Source organism: Chanodichthys erythropterus, chromosome 24 (assembly GCF_024489055.1).
Source record: "Chanodichthys erythropterus isolate Z2021 chromosome 24, ASM2448905v1, whole genome shotgun sequence".
Lineage (NCBI taxonomy): Eukaryota > Metazoa > Chordata > Actinopteri > Cypriniformes > Xenocyprididae > Chanodichthys > Chanodichthys erythropterus.
This window is the reverse complement of record NC_090244.1, coordinates 5,605,042-5,624,396: the sequence shown is the minus strand read 5'-3', so window position 1 is coordinate 5,624,396 and position 19,355 is coordinate 5,605,042. Positions and strand designations below refer to the sequence as shown.

At 34.1% G+C, this 19,355-nt stretch overlaps 1 protein-coding gene across 1 annotated transcript; it reads right to left on the bottom strand.

Moving 5' to 3' along the window:
• Positions 1-993: 993 nt before the first annotated feature.
• Positions 994-9,536, bottom strand: skic8 (SKI8 subunit of superkiller complex). Its single transcript, XM_067380089.1, has 10 exons — positions 9,225-9,536; positions 9,103-9,130; positions 8,900-9,005; positions 8,640-8,812; positions 5,337-5,485; positions 4,205-4,298; positions 2,345-2,438; positions 2,164-2,256; positions 2,000-2,078; positions 994-1,482 (listed from the first exon to the last, which is right to left on the bottom strand). The coding sequence occupies exons 1-10, from the start codon at positions 9,234-9,236 to the stop codon at positions 1,393-1,395; spliced, it is 918 nt and encodes a 305-aa protein (XP_067236190.1). The 5' UTR covers positions 9,237-9,536; the 3' UTR covers positions 994-1,392.
• Between the last annotated feature and the right edge of the window lie 9,819 nt (positions 9,537-19,355).

The window sequence follows — 19,355 nt, the reverse complement described above, 5'->3', positions numbered from 1 at the left end:
AAACTGCTGAAATCACGTGACTTTGGCGCTCCGAACCGCTGATTCGATATGCTGATTAATTTATGCTCCGATGCTTCCTGAAGCAGTGTTTTGAAAACGGCCATCACTATGTTTTTTTTTTTGGCGCTCCAAAAATATTCTCGTCGCTTTATAATATTAATATTGAACCACTGTACTCACATGAACTGATTTAAATATGTTTTTAGTACATTAATGGATGTTGAGAGAGGAAATGTCATTGCTGCAAAATATCTTAATTTGCGTTCTGAAGATTAACGAAGGTCTTACAGGTGTGGAACGGCATGAGGATGAGTAATTAATGACAGAATTTTCATTTTTGGGTGAACTAACCCTTTAACATTGTTTGGATAAGTACATTTACTCTCACCTGTTCTGAATATTCTCTATCGCTCGGTTTACATATTTGCTGTCATGGTTTGATATTTTTAACCGTTTCCACCAGACACTTGAATAATGTGTGAAAGTTTCTGTGATTATACAAAGCTCATGAATATTTAATGAGGCAATAATTGACTAAACTTCTTTTTCTAACATTTATGGTTATGGAACTATTAGTGCATATTAAAATGAGTAGGGCATTGTTAAAATCTTTAACTATTGATGGAAAAACCATGTAAATTAATGTGTGAACCCAGGGTTACATAATGTGTGAAAAGCCTTGTGAGAAAAGTTGGTACTGAATGAAAATTCATCCTTCTTTGGACTGTCATATTTTGTCTTTTTATCATGCCTTGTTTTTAACCTTCAGAAAAACAGTGTGTTGGGGCCAAAGCTTTTACAGTTGAAATGTTTTATAAATGTGCTTCATGTGTTTAAAATAACTATCATAGTGGTTTTTGTCTGTAAGATTGTTTTGTAACTGAATCTGTCACAATCAGGTGTGAATTAAATTAACCGCACAAGAACCGTTTGGGATGTTTTGCTAGTGTAGATCACAAACACTCTAAATGGTTCAACAGTCAAGTTCTGCTCTGGATCTTTATATATTATAACTTATTTTTACATGTCTGCTACAATACAGTAAAAAAGAAATTGTTGCAATGGTGGTGCAGTAACATTTGGTGGCCTGAAGAGGGTGGAATAGCCATGTTTGCACCCAAGTCATGTTAATAAAAAAGAGCTGGAAATATCAGGAAATTTTAACATTTTGATTTTAAAGTCATAAAATAAGCAATTAAACTCTCAAATGAATATAAATCTCATGCTTCTTACTAAAAATGTCACGGAATGTCATCTGTCAACAAGTGTTTAGAAAAAAAAAAACGTTTATTTGTATAACCATACACAGATGTTGATGTTGCAATGAAACCATGAAAAAAAAAATCATTTGCATGCATGCTGTGGTCTTGAGTGGGTGTGGCTATCAGAGCTTCATTTCGGACAGTCATAAATGTGGATCGCTCTGTCATCACCCGCAGAGACGATTTTTGAGCCCGTGGGGTTGTATTTCACACTCCAAACCTGCACACACACATTTGAACATGAACAAACATGCTTCATCATGCTCTTGAGAAACAAAAACACACTGATCTGCTTACAAACCCCCCATAAATGGCTACTTGACTCCAGTTTGAGATGGTTTCTTCATCTTTATTTCCTTTCGACAACCCAATTTGAAGTCAGTTTTATTATAGACAGCAACATTACCATTCAAAAGTTTGGGATTCAGTCACATGATCCTTCAGAAATCATTCTAATATATTGATTTGCTGCTCAGGAAACATTTCTAATCATTATCAATATTGAAAACAGCTTTGCTGCTTAATATTTTTGAGGAAACCATGACATATTTCCCTCAGGAAAGTTCAAAAGAACAGCATTTATTTGGAAAAGTAATCTTTTGTAACATTTTAAATGTCTTTAGTGTCACTTTTGATCAATTTTGCTGAATAAAAGTACTAATTTCTTTAAAAAAAAAATAAAAATTTGCACTGAACCCATGCGTTTGAGTAGTGTATATGAATGTAACGTCACTCGCCTGGTCCTGATGATCAAAGAATGTGTTCACACAGGATCTGCTGCTCGTGTCCCACACCTTCACACTCTTATCGGACGAACTGAAAAAGCAACAAACAACAGTTAAGAAACACACAAACTGCATTTTGATTCCTAGTTTCCATTCACAAGTGCATCAGCTCTTGCCTGGACACAAAGTGTGTGTCGTCGGGTGAAAAGGCCACGTTCAGCACCCAGGATCCGTGACCGCTGAGTGTCCCGGCCAGGTTAGCGTGCTGCCTGTAAGACATGCAGACAACAAGAACGTGAGCTTTATATGTGCTTGGAGGTGAAAGCCACACATAAATCTGCATGTATCCAAACGTACACATCATAAATCTTGATGTAGCCATCGTCTGACGCGGTTACCAGCAGCTGAGAGTCTGGAGAAAAGGTCAGAGACCTGATAGGCATTGCATGACCTGGAAAAAGAGAGCATCTTAGTTTCATTTGGATACTGTACCTTTAAGACTTTAATTGTGTAGTATAATCAGTGAAAAAGCAGCAGCACAATACACAAACACTGCTAAAAATAGTACTACTGTGATATAGTATTACAATTTAAAAGGACCGTTTTCTACTTGAATATATTGTAAAATGTAATTTATTCCTGTGATCAAAGCTGAATTTTCAGCATCATTACTCCAGTCTTCAGTGTCACATGATCCTTCAGAAATCATTCCAATATTATGATTTGATGCTCAGAAAACATTTCTGATTATTATCAATATTGAAAACAGTTGTGTGCTACTTCATATTATTGTGGAAACCATGATACACTACAAAATTGAAAAGATTGGGGTAAGTAAGATTAAAGGGAAAAAAAAAATTATATATATATATTTAATTAGAATATCATCAAAAAGTTGATTTATTTCACTAATTCAGGGATAACATGGTCCTTAAACCAGGTACTGGTAGCTTTAGCACTGTGTGCAGATGCCAAGTCCTGTTGGAAAATGAAATCTGCATCTCCATAAAGTTGGTCAGCAGCAGGAAGCATGAAGTGCTCTAAAACTTCCTGGTATACAGCTGTGTTGACCTTGGACCTCAGAAAACACAGTGGACCAACACCAGCAGATGACATGGCACCCCAAACCATCACTGACTGTGGAAACTTTACACTGGACCTCAAGCAACGTGGATTGTGTGCCTTTCCTCTCTTCCTCCAGACTCTGGGACCCTGATTTCCAAAGGAAATGCAAAATTTACTTTCATCAGAGAACATAACTTTGGACCACTCAGCAGCAGTCCAGTCCTTTTTGTCTTTAGCCCTCTTCTGATGCTGTCTGTTGTTCAAGAGTGGCTTGACACAAGGAATGCGACAGCTGAAATCCATGTCTTGCATACGTCTGTGCGTGGTGGTTCTTGAAGCACTGACTCCAGCTGCAGTCCACTCTTTGTGAATCTCCCCGACATTTTTGAATGGGTTTTGTTTCACAATCCTCTCCAGGGTGCGGTTATCCCTATTGCTTGTACAATTTTTAATACCACATCTTTTCCTTCCCTTCGCCTCTCTATTAATGTGCTTGGACACAGAGCTCTGTGAACAGCCAGTCTCTAATTATATGACCAGCACCTGTATGTATGTATATGTGTGTGTGTGTGTATATATATATATATATATATATATTATATATATATAAAATTAAGCAGCACACCTGTTTTTGTTGATTGATTAATTGATAATAAGGATCATGTGACATTGAAGACTGTAATGATGCTGAAAATTCAGCTTTGATCACAGGAATAAATTAATTTTTAAAACATTAAAATAGAAAAAAATGCACCCTTGGTGAGCAGAAAAGACTTCTTTCAAAAACATTAAAATATATCAATTATTCCAAACTACCGACTGTTAGTGTAATACTATAAAAACTGAAGCAGATCTAACATTCAACATTATTTCCAGCTGTACTTGTTGGAGCAAATGAAAGGGATGAGTGAGTGATGGAGCGATGCAGGAAGACAAAGAGGAAAAATGGAGTCGTGCAGTGACGGGAGACGAAGTTTACAGCCCTTGAGGGACGGCCAGAGACGCAAACAGGTTTTTCCACCACATTCACATAACCCATAATCACCCTAAATGACTCTAGCAGACTAACGGACTCAACGTCTACAGAACAGACACCCCGCTTTAATAGAGGAAACTAAAGACAGCTTGAATCATGTGGGAGACGATTTTCACCTTCCAGCGTGTGCAGGAGTTTCCCAGTCGCAATATCAAAGATATTAATGATTCCATCTATTGCACCAGTGGCTAAGTGCTTTCCATCTGGACTCTAGAGACAGAGAAAGAGAGAAAAAGATATATAAGAGCCTAGAAAAACTATATTGTTTGAAAATTAAGCATTTTTGTCAAATATTCACTTTAATGTGTAATGTGATGTTCTGTTCAAAAAGAACTGATTTCACTTATTACACAGTGCAAATTTCTTTCAAAGTAAAGTGTTACACCGATACTTGTTTATGTGTTTCCCACAATTTTTGACGCATAAATTTCCATGTTTTTTTCCCCCTTTACTTGTCCCATGGTGATTACTGGATGAAGACTAATAGTAATTAAACTCAAGAATCTGTTTCTTGCTGAAAATATTTTAGAGCTGAGGATAACAAAAACATGCATGTTCAATGATGTTTTAATAGTTTTATTTTGAATTAAATTAATTTTCCAGTCCCGCAAATCTTACTTTAATATATTTACAGATTTGCAGTGTGTGGAAAGACAGAAAATTTTACTTTTTAAATAAATGTCTATGGTCTTTTTGTACATTTGATGGATCAGTGCATATTATTCTACATAATTATAAAATTAATCAGTATTCTTTTAAAGTGAAAATGTGATACATATACTACTTATTTTTAATACTTTTATTCAGCAAGGTTGCATTAAATTAATCAAAAGTGACAGTAAAGACATTTAAAAGGTTAAATGTAAAATTTCAAATAAAAGAATATTTAAAAAATGTATTACATCTTCCACAAAAATATGAAGCAGCACAACTGTTTTCAACATTGATAATAATCATAAATGTTTCTTGAGCATCAAATCAATCTATCAGAATGATTCTGAAGGATCATGTGACACTGAAGACTGGAGTAATGATGCTGAAAATTCAGCTTTGCCATCACAAGAATAAATTACATTTGACAATATATTCAAACAGTTATTTTAAATTGTTATAATGTTTCACTATATTATTACTCTACCGTGTGTTGAATATTCTGTTTTTTGTTTCACAGAAATAATAAAACATCAGTGTCACTGACTTTAATGCTATCAGATTATTGTTTTTCATGCAGAATTATTCCATACTTACATAGGCGATGCTCAGAATGAATTTCCCTCTGGTGTCCAGTGAATGCTCCTTTTTCCCGCTTTCCACGCCGAAGATGTTGACCTTCCCTAGATGGCTGCCGGTGGCGATGTATTTGGAGTCCGGAGAAAAGGCGACCGCCCAGGCATCAACTGCAGACGGTAAAGAAAGAGTTCATTAATTCAGTATCATCGAGATACTATTATATTTTTTGTTAATATTTTACATTAGATTTTATTTTAAAATTTTCTGTTTTCATTTTAATTTTAGTTCAAGTTAACACGTTTTGTTAATTTTGTCATTTTTATTAGTTTGTTTTTATGTGCCCCTATTAAAGACCCTCTGAAGAGTGTTGGAACGCGCAGCATTATTCAATGTGTTGATGTAATTTCAACAAACAGGAAGACAGGGCGATATATCAAACAGCCCCACCCCCTTTTTCTTAAAATAGCCAATAGCGATTTATTTATATCACAGCTCGGCCAGAGCCGTTAAACTCACTAAAACCTCTGTTTCCTTCTAATATCTGACCGTTTCTCCTCCTAATCTCCTCTATATCACTTTAAAATGCAGCATTCTGTGCAGAATTTAAATGGGTCTGATAACTTTCGTGGTCTGAGCCGACTCGCGGATACGATCCGCTCTGTGCTCTCGTGTCTCTGGACCGGAGCAGACTGTGCTCGCGCTGCGGCAGTTCACGTGAAATTAACGCTCAAAGGAAAGGATATTTACACTGTCTGAATTGTTCCCTATTCTCTATGTAGAAACTAGTAAATAAATGTGTGAACCGATTTCAGTCGTAGTGTCTGTTGATAGTGTAGAAGGGGGCGGGACCTCAGGATCTAGACAGCATTTGATTGGACAGAAGATTTGATGAGAAGCTGAAGTGCGATGTGATGTCATGAAAATCCGTGATCCATTTTAGTGGAAGTGAGAGACTAATGGTGCGTTCACACCAGACATAAATGAAGCATTAAGTGCGAGTGATTTACATGTTAAGTCAATGCAAAGACGTGATAGACATCCTGCGGCGCAATTCACGTGAATGAGACGGTGTGAATGACGCTATTCGCGCAAATTGAGCATTTCGGGCGTTTGAAAAATCTGAACTTTGGCGAATATTTGCGCCGTGTAAACCAATTAGGAGCTTGCTCTAGTAGTGACGCAATTATGAAGTAGCGAGAGCAGGCAGAAAATCCTCGTCGCTGTATGTGGATACCCAAAGCTTTACGATAAATCTTCATACTTTTATAGAAACAGGAATAAAAAGGATCTTGCTTGGAAGAAAGTGAGTGAGGAGGTTGGACAATCTGGTAATTGATGCTAATAAAAAAAAAAAAAAACGCTCTTTACTCAATTTGAGCTATATATATATATATATATATATATATATATATATATATATATTAGATATAATTTACAACTACTTTCCCGCTGATAAGTTGATGTGTTTATTCAGAGGAAGTGTGCAGAAAGAAGTGGAAGAGTCTGAGGGACACATATTTAAAGGAGAGCCCCTCCCATGATGCAAATTTGCATCTGTTGTGTAGTGAATTTCACGTGCAAATGAAGCGAGTAAACTCAAAATGTTCAAGCGCCCAAATAGCGCGATTTATTCACGCAAGTCGCATCTGGTGTGAACGCCCCATAAGTTTTGAATGCTTATATCATCTAAATGTGAATTATGTCATTGTTTTGGAGCACACCAGCTTATTCATAACCTTAAGGCTAACATATTCATACTAAAAGCTAAAAAACTTAAATTTTGCTTTCAGGGAGAATTTTACACCAAGAACGATAACTATAAAGATATAGTTCTAAAAATCATTCTGAATGTAAAAGAATAGCACTGTCCAAACCACAGATATAACGTTAACGATAGAGGAACGATTTCTTTAAGATCACTTTCAAAACGATTTTTTCCAGTCGTTGAATGATAAAACGCTGACAGCCAATCAGAATCCACCCTAATTTAAAGGATTACTTCACTTTCAAATTAAATTTTCCTGATAATTTACTCTCCCCCATGTCATCCAAGATGTTCATGTCTTTCTTTCTTCAGATGAAAAGAAATGAAGGTTTTTGATGAAAATATTCCAGGATTTTTCTCCATATAGTGGACTTCAATGGAGGCCAAACGGTTGAAGGTCAAAATTACAGTTTACAGCAATCCCAGACGAGAAATAAGGGTCTTATCTAGAGAAACCATCGCTCATTTTCTATATATATTTTTTTTAAATGTATACGTTTTAAACATAAATGCTCATCTTGAACTAGCTCTCCTCTTCTTCTCTATTAGAATTCCAGCAGTGTAGACACTGTTAAGCGTAATACTGCCCTCCACAGGTCAAAGTTTGAACTACATTGTCATATACAATATGCTAGTGCAAGTATATAACAATTAGTTCAAACTTTGACCTGTGGAGGGCAGTATTACGCTTAGCAGTGTCTACACTGCTGGAATTCTAATAGAGAAGAAGAAGAAAGCTAGTTCAAGATAAGCATTTCATTTTTATTTTTATTTTTTTTAGAAAATGAGCGATGGTTTCGCTAGATAAGACCCTTATTCCTCGTCTGGTATCGTTTAAAGCCCTTTGAAGCTGCACGGAAACTAATTTTGACCTTCAACCGTTCGTATAGTCCACTATAAGGAGAAAAATCCTGGAATGTTTTCATCAAAAACCTTAATTTCTTTTCGACTGAAGAAAGAAAGACATGAACATCTTGGATGACATGGGGGTGAGTAAATTATCAGGAAATTTTAATTTGAAAGTGAACTAATCCTTTAAAGTCACGCGCATTTAAAATGGCGGACGACACCACGGAGAAGTTAGTCGCCTAACTTTTCACGGATAAAGAAAATGGATATAAGGAAAACAATCGGTCATACCCTCGGAATAAATATTGAGAAGTTTTAACGATGAGATCATTATGTCAGGCTATCAAACAGAACATAAATTTACATCAGATATCGCTAGTTTCGACAACACTGTCTAGCTTCCTGTGAAGCTGAAAAGTGTTTTATTCCACTAGATACGGACTTCGTCAGCTAAATTCACTGTTAGATTAGATTGATTACACTAGCTATTCACTCGAAACATAGCATGCTGAGGACATCTGCTGGTTAAAGCCGTGTAAATGCAACAAGAACAGTAAAAACACATTGAACACACTTTGAAACCGCAGACGTTATCGTTCATCAGTGTGGACTCAAATACTGTTATTACAACGTCTACTTTGACCCTCAAACACTGCAGTTGTCGCTGAGGCCTGGAAGAGTTCGGTTCGTGTTGTCGAGAAGCTCACCTGGGCCTGCGTCCATGGACTTGATCTGTTTACCAGTCTCCAGGTCCCAGAGCCGAATGTGAGCATCAAGAGAGCTGGAGGCGGCGATCGCTCCGTTCTGACTGATGTCCACCGACACCACGCCCAGCTGGTGACCCTCCAGCGTCCACTGCAGCTCCAGCTTTTCATCCGACCTGCGAACCATCAGAAAGAGTGCTGTACGTTCAGATACAAACACAAAAGTCGACCCTTCAGTTGCACTTTGTTGTTCATTGATTTACCATTTCCACACTTTTACCAGGTCGTCCAAAGAGCCGGTCACAATGGTTTCTGACCCGTCTTTCTCGCTGCGACCCCATGCTGCCGTCCAGATGGCATCTTCATGAGCTGCAGGGGCGAGAACACAGACTCATATGATGCCCAAATGTGCTGCCTAGGTAGACAGCTCACTAGATATTGGGGTTGTAAGTGTGTGTGAACTCACCATGCTCCTGCTTGAATAGTATACTGTACTAAAAACAGAACAATTCACATATTTATAATCATTATTCTGATTATCATATGATAAATGAGACAGAAAACATGCAGATGTGTGTAAATATTCACCTGTGTGCTCATAGTCTTCGTCTGTGATGGAAAAGAGCTCCTATGAGTTTATAAGCGCGTTTGTGATCAGTTTAATGAGTTATTTTGAGTTTACAAACTCACTGATGCTAGCGTATCTTAGCTTATGATTAAATAAACTGCTTCTGTAAGTCCTCGAGATGTCCTGAAGAGGTTTTACTGCGTCCGCGATTAAGTCAGACAACCCTTAAGATTTGTTACATACCTCTGAAGGAGAATTAAAGCGCTTTGTTAACAATAATAAACACCCGCACTGATACTGACTAGAGAGCCGCCATGACACCTGCGAGCAAAGCACTATGGGAACAGACGCATGACTCCGCCCACTCTACAATAATGTTATATACAATATTATCAAAGTTGATGTTATTACAGAACTAATGGTACAATATTATTTGAATATTATCAAAGCATCAGTACAAATAACAGATGGCAGTAATAAAATAATAGTACCAATATTTATAATAAAAATAAATTATAATAAATAATGTATATATATATATATATATATATATATATATATATATATATATATATATATATATATATATATATATATATATATATATATATATATATATATATATATATATATATATATATATATATATATATATATATATATATATATATATATATATATGTATATATATGTATATATATATATATGTATATATATGTATATATATATATATATATATATGTATATATATGTATATATATATATATGTATATATATGTATATATATATATATATGTATATATATATATATATATATATATATATATATATATATATATATATATATATATATATATATAAATATATAAATATACATATATATAAATTAAATATATAAATTAAACAAATAAATAAATACAAAACTAATGTCAGTACAAATAACAGATGCCAGCAATAAAATAATAATGTCAATATTTATTAATAAATTTATAATAACATAATAATTCAGAAATGTATCTGTTATTTATAAACAAATCAATGAATAAATATATGCTAACTATAATAAATATATACAATATTATCAAAGCATCAATACAAAAAAACAAAAAAAAAAAACAGGCAGCATTGATAGTAATAAAATAATAGTACCAATATTTAAAATAAAAACAAAATAAATAAAATAAATAAAATAATAAACACATAAATAAATACAAAACTAATATCAGTACAAATAGCAGAAGCCAGGAATAAAATAATAATGCCAATATTTAAAATATAAAACAATATATAGTAAATGTATCTGTTGTTTATAAACAAACAAACAAATAAATAAATGCTAACTATAATAAATATACACAATATTATCAAAGCATCAATACAAAAAACAGGTAGCAGCGATAGTAATAAAATAGTACCAATATTTAAAATAAAAATAAATTATTATATAATAAATACTATATATATATATATATATATATATATATATGTGTGTGTGTCTGTGTGTGTGTGTATAAATTAAACAAATAAATACAAAACTAATATCAGTACAAATAACAGATGCCAGTAATAAAATAATAATACCAATATTTAAAATATAAAACAAAACAAAATAAAATAATAATAAATAATAAATGTATGTTATTTATAAACAAATAAATAAATAAATGCTAACTAAAATAAATACATACAATATTATCAAAGCATCAATGCAAAAACACAGGTAAGAAAGGTAAAAACAAATTATATAATATAATAATAAATCATTAATTTAAATATAATAAATAAATGCTAAAATTTTATATATATATATATATATATATATATATATATATATATATATATATATATATATATATATATATATATATATATATATATATATATATATATATATATATATATAAAATATACAATATCAAAGCATCAATACAAAATACCAGTGAAAGTAATAAAATAATAGTCAAAGTATTTATAATAACATTTATTTAAAATAAATGATAATATATTAAAAGACAATACACATTTGTTATTTATAATAAATATCTATAATTTAAATATTAATATAAAAACATTAAAAAAACTGCATAGACAGTCTGTATTGGATTGACCTCTTTTATTGCTTTGTATTTGGTTTCTGACAACAAGATATTTTAAAATGCATATTTGTTCTATTTTTATGCCAACTCAAAAGCAATTCCTCCTGCTGCTGCTGTCTTGAGGCACTAAAAGCGAGTCAGCATTAGACATTTAAACAGACTAAGTCAAATGAGACTTCTCCCTCCATACTGCAACATTTGATTACAAAAAAGTCAAATCAAAGACCTCTCCTCTGTGTTTGAGAGTTAGACAGAAGGAAGTCCATATGCTGTGTGGGATTTTAGCCCTTTTATGTCTTGAGCACTGAGAGTTTCTCAGCTGATGCCCTTTGAGGTGCAATGTGCCTCACAGAGGGAATTCAGCATCGACTGACCTAGATCTGACTGCGCAAGAGAGAGAGAGAGAGGGAGAGAGGAAGAATATGCTGCTTTATAGTTTAGATGAATGAAATATGGTCTATTTTATGGCTCTTAAATGCTTATATAAGACAGCAGCACTTGAAACAAAAAAATGACTTTCCATAAGACCCATAATGTTTAGAATTATTACTGATTTGAATGGCTATAGCAAAGAGAGGTTGAATGTATATCGTCACATTCCAGCGTGACAAAAGAGTACTGTAGGTACTATATCATGTTACTGTTTGATTACCATATACCATGCTGTATACATAGTAGTCCAAGGTAGACCTATTTAATCACTATAGTATACCATGTACAAAAATACTTGATTCTGATTGGCCAATTGCAGTATTCAGCGGTCAGATATTCATGTCAACCATGGGAAAGTTGTATATGCAACACTCTCATGGGAATTCGTAACTATTTTATGTTTTGGCGTAAAAAATGGACAGCGCAATGAAGCCCCAGTAATGGTCGTTGCCCGAGTCTACGCCGCAGTGATCCTGAGGTGGAGCCACGACATCAAACACAGCTGTCAATCATGACGTTACACCCCGTTTTTATAGCATCAAATAACTAAAACCAATCTTATTGGAAAAATGAACACTTCAACACTTCGTCTGTGTGATAAGAACTACCTAAACTGACAGAAACAATCTTTGGAAAAAAAATATTTGAAGTATAACTGGAGTTTTTAGTTTTGCTCGTGTCCCGTTTGATTACATGGAGAGGGCGGGGTTTGTGGCCCAGGTCTATACTGCATCCAGTCACCAGGGGGCGATGGAAATGCTTTGGCTTCACTTTTCAGGACTTGTGCAGCACACTTGTCAGTATTGCCAGCAGAATTGGGCTACTTTAACACTCTTGCCGCAGTTTGTTTTTCACTTCCGCAGTTTGAAGCCCCGGAATGCAAATTTTATCGGGGGATCCCCCTGAAACGTGATTGGGTTAGTTTTGAGTAGCAATTGGGGGGTTTGTTGTGAAAACCTGGCAACCCTGAAAGTTGGTACGATCTCATTCTTTCGTTTTTGTATGATCTGCTTACCACACTGATGGTTAGCTTTAGCAGTGGGGTAAGGGGTGGATGTTCATCCTTACATTTTATTTTTTTTAAAGGTGCCATCGAATGAAAAATTGAATTTATCTCGGCATAGTTAAATAACAAGAGTTCAGTACATGGAAATGAGTGAGTCTCAAACTCCATGGCTTCCTCCTTCTTATATAAATCTCATTTGTTTAAAAGACCTCCGAAGAACAGGCAAATCTCAACATAACACCGTAACAGTCGGGATCATTAATATGTACGCCCCCAATATTTGCATCTGCCAGCTCATGTTCAAGGCATTACACAAGGGCAGGCAGTATTAACGTCTGGATCTGTGCACAGCTGAATCATCAGACTAGGTAAGCAAGCAAGAACAATAGTGAAAAATGTCAGATGGAGCAATAATAACTGACATGATCCATGATATCATGATATTTTTAGTGATATTTGTAAATTGTCTTTCTAAATGTTTTGTTAGCATGTTGCTAATGTACTGTTAAATGTGGTTAAAGTTACCATCGTTTATTACTGTATTCACAGAGACAAGACTGTCGTTATTTTAATTTTTAAACACTTGCAGTCTGTATAATTCATAAACACAACTTCATTCTTTATAAATCTCTCCAACAGTGTGTTAGCTTTAGCCACGGAGCACTATCAAACTCAAACTCATTCAGAATCAAATGTAAACATCCAAATAAATACCCTACTCACATGATTCGATGTATGCACACAGCATGCATGACGAACATCTTGTAAAGATCCATTTGAGGGTAATATTAGCTGTGTGAACTTTGTAAATGCGCTGTAATATAGTCGAGAGCTCGTGCGGCAGGGAGCATGTGATTTAAAGGGGCGGCTCGCTGAATAATCAGTGTATAGTTAATGATGCCCCAAAATAGGCAGTTAAAAAAATTAATAAAAAAAAATCTATAGGGCATTTTGACTTCACAGACACATTCAAGGGACACTAGACTTATATTACATCTTGTGAAAAAGCATTCTTGAGCACCTTTAAATCATACATACAAATCACATCATGTGAATATGAAATTGCCACCTCGTAAAATAGATTTGTTCTCTCTTAGGAACAGGTTGATATATCAGTCCCTTGTATCACATCGCAGACTAGCGCTTTCTCTCAGTGTTTCCAAGTCCGCAGTTTTCCTGTGGAGTTGGGCTACTTTAACATTGTTGCCGCGGGTTATTTTTCATGTCCGCGGAATGAAGCGACCCCAAATAACATGATATTTAGCCTCTGGAATGCACTTTTTACCAGGGGAACCACGCCAAAAACGTGGATTTTACCACACAGAACGTGATTTTTACTGGGAGAGCCCCGCCTGAAACACATTGGACTAGTTTTGAGTAGCAATTGGGTGTGAAAACCTGGCAACCCTGCATTTCATTAGCTTTATCCATGGGTTTAGGGGTGGATCATCATCCTTACGATTTATTTTTTGAAAAAGATACAAACCATGTCGTACAAATTCATACAAAATCGTCACCTCATAAAATAGTTTTGTTTTCTCATGACATCGGTTGCTGTATCGGTCCGTCAGTTACTAGTTGTTTGTAGGCCTAAATGTGAAAATTTCCTCAGAGGACTTTAGTACTAATATTACTGTAATAATATTGTTGTAGTGTTCATCTTATTGCAGGGGAGATTGTACATTTTAATGGACTATTTGTCTTAGCGGAGGCTTTAAGAAAATATGCAAGTAATTTGCATTATAATTATTTGAACTTAAATCAATATTTCATATCCAAACTTGAGTAACTGTGGTGAGCTGATGCACAGCTGGAGGGTATCAAACCCCAGCATCATTTCTAAAATACTGGGCACACTTGACCTCAACCACAAAACATTTTGAGTTAAAATAAAATTAATTTACATTAGAGCTCCATTAAATGCTCAAACTCAATAATCTGTTTTCCATTTGTGGTTAATGGGTCTGTGTCCATCTTTCTTTTCTCTCCTCTCAGTAAATACACTCAACTAAATTTACCATCCGTTTTTAGCTGTAATTAGTGCTTAATTTGATCATGTTTTTGTGTTTGCTCAAACCAGTGCATTTTCTCAGCAAAACAGCACATTCTGTTTCTCAAAATGAAGAAGCTGTTTGTCTCGAGATGCATTGTACTAAGAAAGCATTTAATGTGCCTTCTGGAAACCAGTTAGCGTTTAAGAGGTTGTGGAGTTCATTTGTGTCCATCTTTAAGAAGAAAAGCTCAGCGTGCGGCGTCAGTGCGAGCTCTCGAAGGTTCTCAGACTGCATCTGAAAAATGACTGCTCCTGGTTTCTCATGGCTTAATACACTGAAAGAAACGTCACCAGAGGGAGAAATGAGTAAGGCAGCCTTTTCACGGCCACTGGAGTGTTTATATGTGGGAACTGTGTTTTCGTTCAAGTACTTTAGAGGGCAGGAAACTGTAGAATCGCAATACAAAGACCTTCATGCTGGACCAAGCACAAAGCTTGTGTCCAAACCTAATTAAGACCTTGTACAGAAAGTATTTTGTCATCATGAAGGACTGTAGCTGTGCTTTAGTCTGGCGAACATAATGAGATGCATGGCGTCCGAGAATTGGTCTAATTTTGCTTTCTGAAATACTTGATTCTGATTGGTCAGTCACAGCATTCTGCGGTCAAATATTTTTGTAGTGCAAGTTTCAGGTTTCTCCTAGCAAGAGTAATTGTTTTGTACATTGCAGTAGATTTTTTTGTAATATATATATTGTCTTATCGGAGGCTTAATATGCAACTAAAATATAAAATTATTTAAACTCAAACTTTCTTTTTTAAATTTGTTGAGTAGCTGTGTAATATGCTACATGAGTTAGCCGGCCATTAATCGCAAAAAATAAACCCGTTACATACTGACTGACATTTGTGTCACATGTTGTAGTTCTGCTTTATAGGGCATCAAAAACCAGCATAATTTATATTAATATTATGGATAATTGACCTCAACCACAAAACATTTTAGTTCATGTCTCTCCTATCACTCCATGCTCTTGTTCTTCGCACATAATAAAACAATTTCAACTCAAATTAATATATTGTGTCCCCAAAAAAAACAATATAAACATTATATATATATATATATATATATATATATATATATATATGTGTGTGTGTGTGTGTGTGTGTGTTAAAATAATGAAAATTATGTTTTCATTATTTTTTAAAAAGTAATTTTTTGTAAAGAAAAAAAAATAAAAATGTTTAGTTGATTTGTTGTTTTGTGATCAGTAAAATTGATAAAAAGGCAACTGATAATTTCTAATATATATATATATATATATATATATATATATATATATATATATATATATATATATATATATACACACACACACACATATATTAGGGGTGTAATAATATATCGTTTCACAATATATCGCAATACAAAAATGCAACAATTTCGTATCATGGATATTGACAATATATATTGTGTATAGTTTACGCAAAATGAAAATTACTGTGCAAGGAAAAAATTCAAGTTTACAGTTTTACTATCAGTACTACATTAAATAATATTAATATAATATAATAATGCGAGTCCTTTGTATATCATTTATATAATTATCAGGACTCACAAATATAATTGTGCCAAATGTCTTATGTTACCAGTAAAAAGTGGCCTTCATTTTTTTAAAGGGTCATGAAACCCCAGAACACATTTTTTGAGCTTTGAACAGATATGTTTAGGCTGCACACCATTGAAAACACTAAAGGTACTCATTAATTTTATTCATAAGTTGAAATGAGTTATTTTTGCATTTTTCAGAGCGATTTCTGTCTTCCGATTTTAAAAGCAAAGTCAGATAATACCGGCAAGATCCGGAGTGCTGAGTGGCTCCAGTATGGGCTGGTTGAACATGCTGACGTCAACAGTTTCGAGCAGTTCTCTGCATTTATTCATGATAAAAAGCACATTTTCACAGAGTTTTCCAGCTCAGAGGTGAGAACAACCAGGCTAAAACAGGGGGCGTTTCATCTAGTGAGTGACAGAGTGCAAACATAATCATCTAAAATAAATCTGTGTTTCAGCATCAAAATCATGAATATTTTTATTCTGGTGTCACCGTTGTCCTGTGCAATGGGTTACCAGCACCAAGTCCAAGCCTATTCATTTCCACTCCCAATGTAATACCAAATTTAGCATTTTAATAAACAGTACATTTTTTGTTATCCTTTTACCATAAGTGTTGGAGTATCGCAATAAAATCATATCGCGAGTTCAGTATCGTGATATGTACCGAATCGTGACATGAGGGTAGGCATGTGACGGTATCAAATTTTCATGTTATCAATTAATTGCTGAAGCTTTTATCATGATATACAGTATTATCACGATATTGAAATAAGTTGCAAAAAAAACGTGTTGTCATAGTATAGTAGAACTCTTTTTCTTTTAACAAAAAGAACTTTGTTTAAATACAATAATACAATACACAAAAAATATATAAAGTACAATTTTCAAACAGATTAAAGTGCAAATGAATTAGGCTATAAAGGTAACTATGGAAGAGGGTTAGGGCCAAGCAATAATAAAAAAATAAAACCATCTTTAGATTAAAGTTGTTAAATTTCGAGAAAAATGTCGTTATATTTCGAGAAAAAGGTTGAGATAAAATGTTGAGAATAAACTCGTTAAATTACGAGAAAAAACTCGTAAAATTTTGAGAAAAAGGTCTAAATAAAATGTTGAGAATAAACTTGTTAAATTACAAGAAAAAACTTGTTAGATTTCAAGAAAAAAGTCGAGATAAAATGTTGAGAATAAACTCGTTAAATTACGAGAAAAAAACGTGTTAAATTTCGAGAAAAAAAGTCAAGATAAAATGTTGAGAATAAAGTCATCAAATTACGAGAAAAAAGTAATTGAATTACGAGAACAAATTCGTTCAATTATGAGAAAAATGTCGTTAAATTTCGAGAAAAAGGTCGAGATAAAATGTTGAGAATAAACTCGTTAAATTACGAGAAAAAAATTCAAGATAAAATGTTGAGAATAAAGTCATTAAATTACGAGAAAAAAGTCATTAAATTACAAGAACAAATTCGTTAAATTATGAGAAAAATGTCGTTAAATTTCGAGAAAAAGGTCAAGATAAAATGTTGAGAATAAACTTGTTAAATTACGAGAAAAAACTCGTAAAATTTGAGAAAAAGGTCAAGATAAAATGTTGAGAATAAACTTGTTAAATTACGAGAAAAAACTCGTAAAATTTGAGAAAAAGGTTGAGATAAAATGTTGAGAATAAACTTATTAAATTACGAGAAAAAGAACTTGTTAAATTTCGAGAAAAAAGTCTAGTTAAAATGTTGAGAATAAACTTGTTAAATTACGAGAAAAAACTCGTAAAATTTGAGAAAAAGGTCGAGATAAAATGTTGAGAATAAACTCATTAAATTACGAGAAAAAAAGTCACTAAATTACAAGAACAAATTCGTTACCTTATGAGAAAAACTTCGTTAAATTTCGAGAAAAAAGTCTAGATAAAATGCCGTAATTCTCCTAATTTAATACGTTTTTTCTCGTAATTTAATGAGCTTATTCTCAACATTTTATCTCGACCTTTTTCTCGAAATTTAACGAGTTTTTTCTTGAAATTTAACTTTAATCTCGAGATGGTTTTATTTTGGTATTATTGCTTGGCCCTAATCCTCTTCCGTAGGTAACACTTTACAATAAGGTCTCATTATTTAATGCATTAACTAAGATTGAGCAATAGCTACATTTGTTACAGAAAGTATTATTTTCCGGGGTAACCGCTGCATTTCTGCTGTTAAAGTTGCAAATGGAACAGAAGCGGCGACAAATCTTTTCTTCTATATTGTGATTTACTTTTGAGCAAAACGGACTATCAAAACAGAAACTATAATGTCATGTGGGGACCCATCGATTGTCGACTGAATGGAGGCGTATCTGAATGTGAGCTCACGGTTGATAGTAAGAAAGGGTCGGAGTTTAAGTGGACTAAATGACTGGAAAAGTCCAGCATTCGTCACCAGAGAAAATTTTGTTTTTTATGAGCTCCAGAAAAAAAAGAAAGGAAATCTACCAGTGCAGTAAGACAAAATACCCCATATTTTGTAATACCACTTAATATTAAACATACATAAACTCAATATTCTTCTCAAAGAAATTTAACTTGTTTTAAGGTATTCTAACTGGAACATAAGACAAAAATACTTCCAAAGCATATGATTTTTTGCAGCGAAATCAAACTTTGGCATAATATCAACTGGCTCAATAAAGCTCCAGACTGACTGATACAAATCTGAATTTGCATTGCAGTCGAACAACCTTGTGATTTTCCCAAGTGCTTCCAGGCTTGAAACCTGTCACCTGCACTGAGGCGCTTCTACACAAACACAAGTGTTAAAAATCACAGTTGAGTGCGTGTCACGGATCACCGGACACATTAGGACGGGAATACAGTGATGCATCCTGTACCGAAACCACGGGCACACCCACAACTGCTGAGGGATGAGAGGGAAACATTAGTGGATGGTTTTGTGGCCGATGCTGGAACAGGTTGCTTGATGCTGCAGTCTGAACGGTGAGACGGCAGCACTGCCAGTGGGCGGGAGA

What these genes read in the sequence shown, in the direction of transcription:
- skic8 (XM_067380089.1), bottom strand. An exon ending in TACATCAAGATTTATGATGT is followed by an intron (nt 2,257 to 2,344) that starts GTACGTTTGGAT and finishes CATGTCTTACAG; the next exon opens with GCAGCACGCTAACCTGGCCG. An exon ending in GACACACACTTTGTGTCCAG is followed by an intron (nt 2,079 to 2,163) that starts GCAAGAGCTGAT and finishes TTGCTTTTTCAG; the next exon opens with TTCGTCCGATAAGAGTGTGA.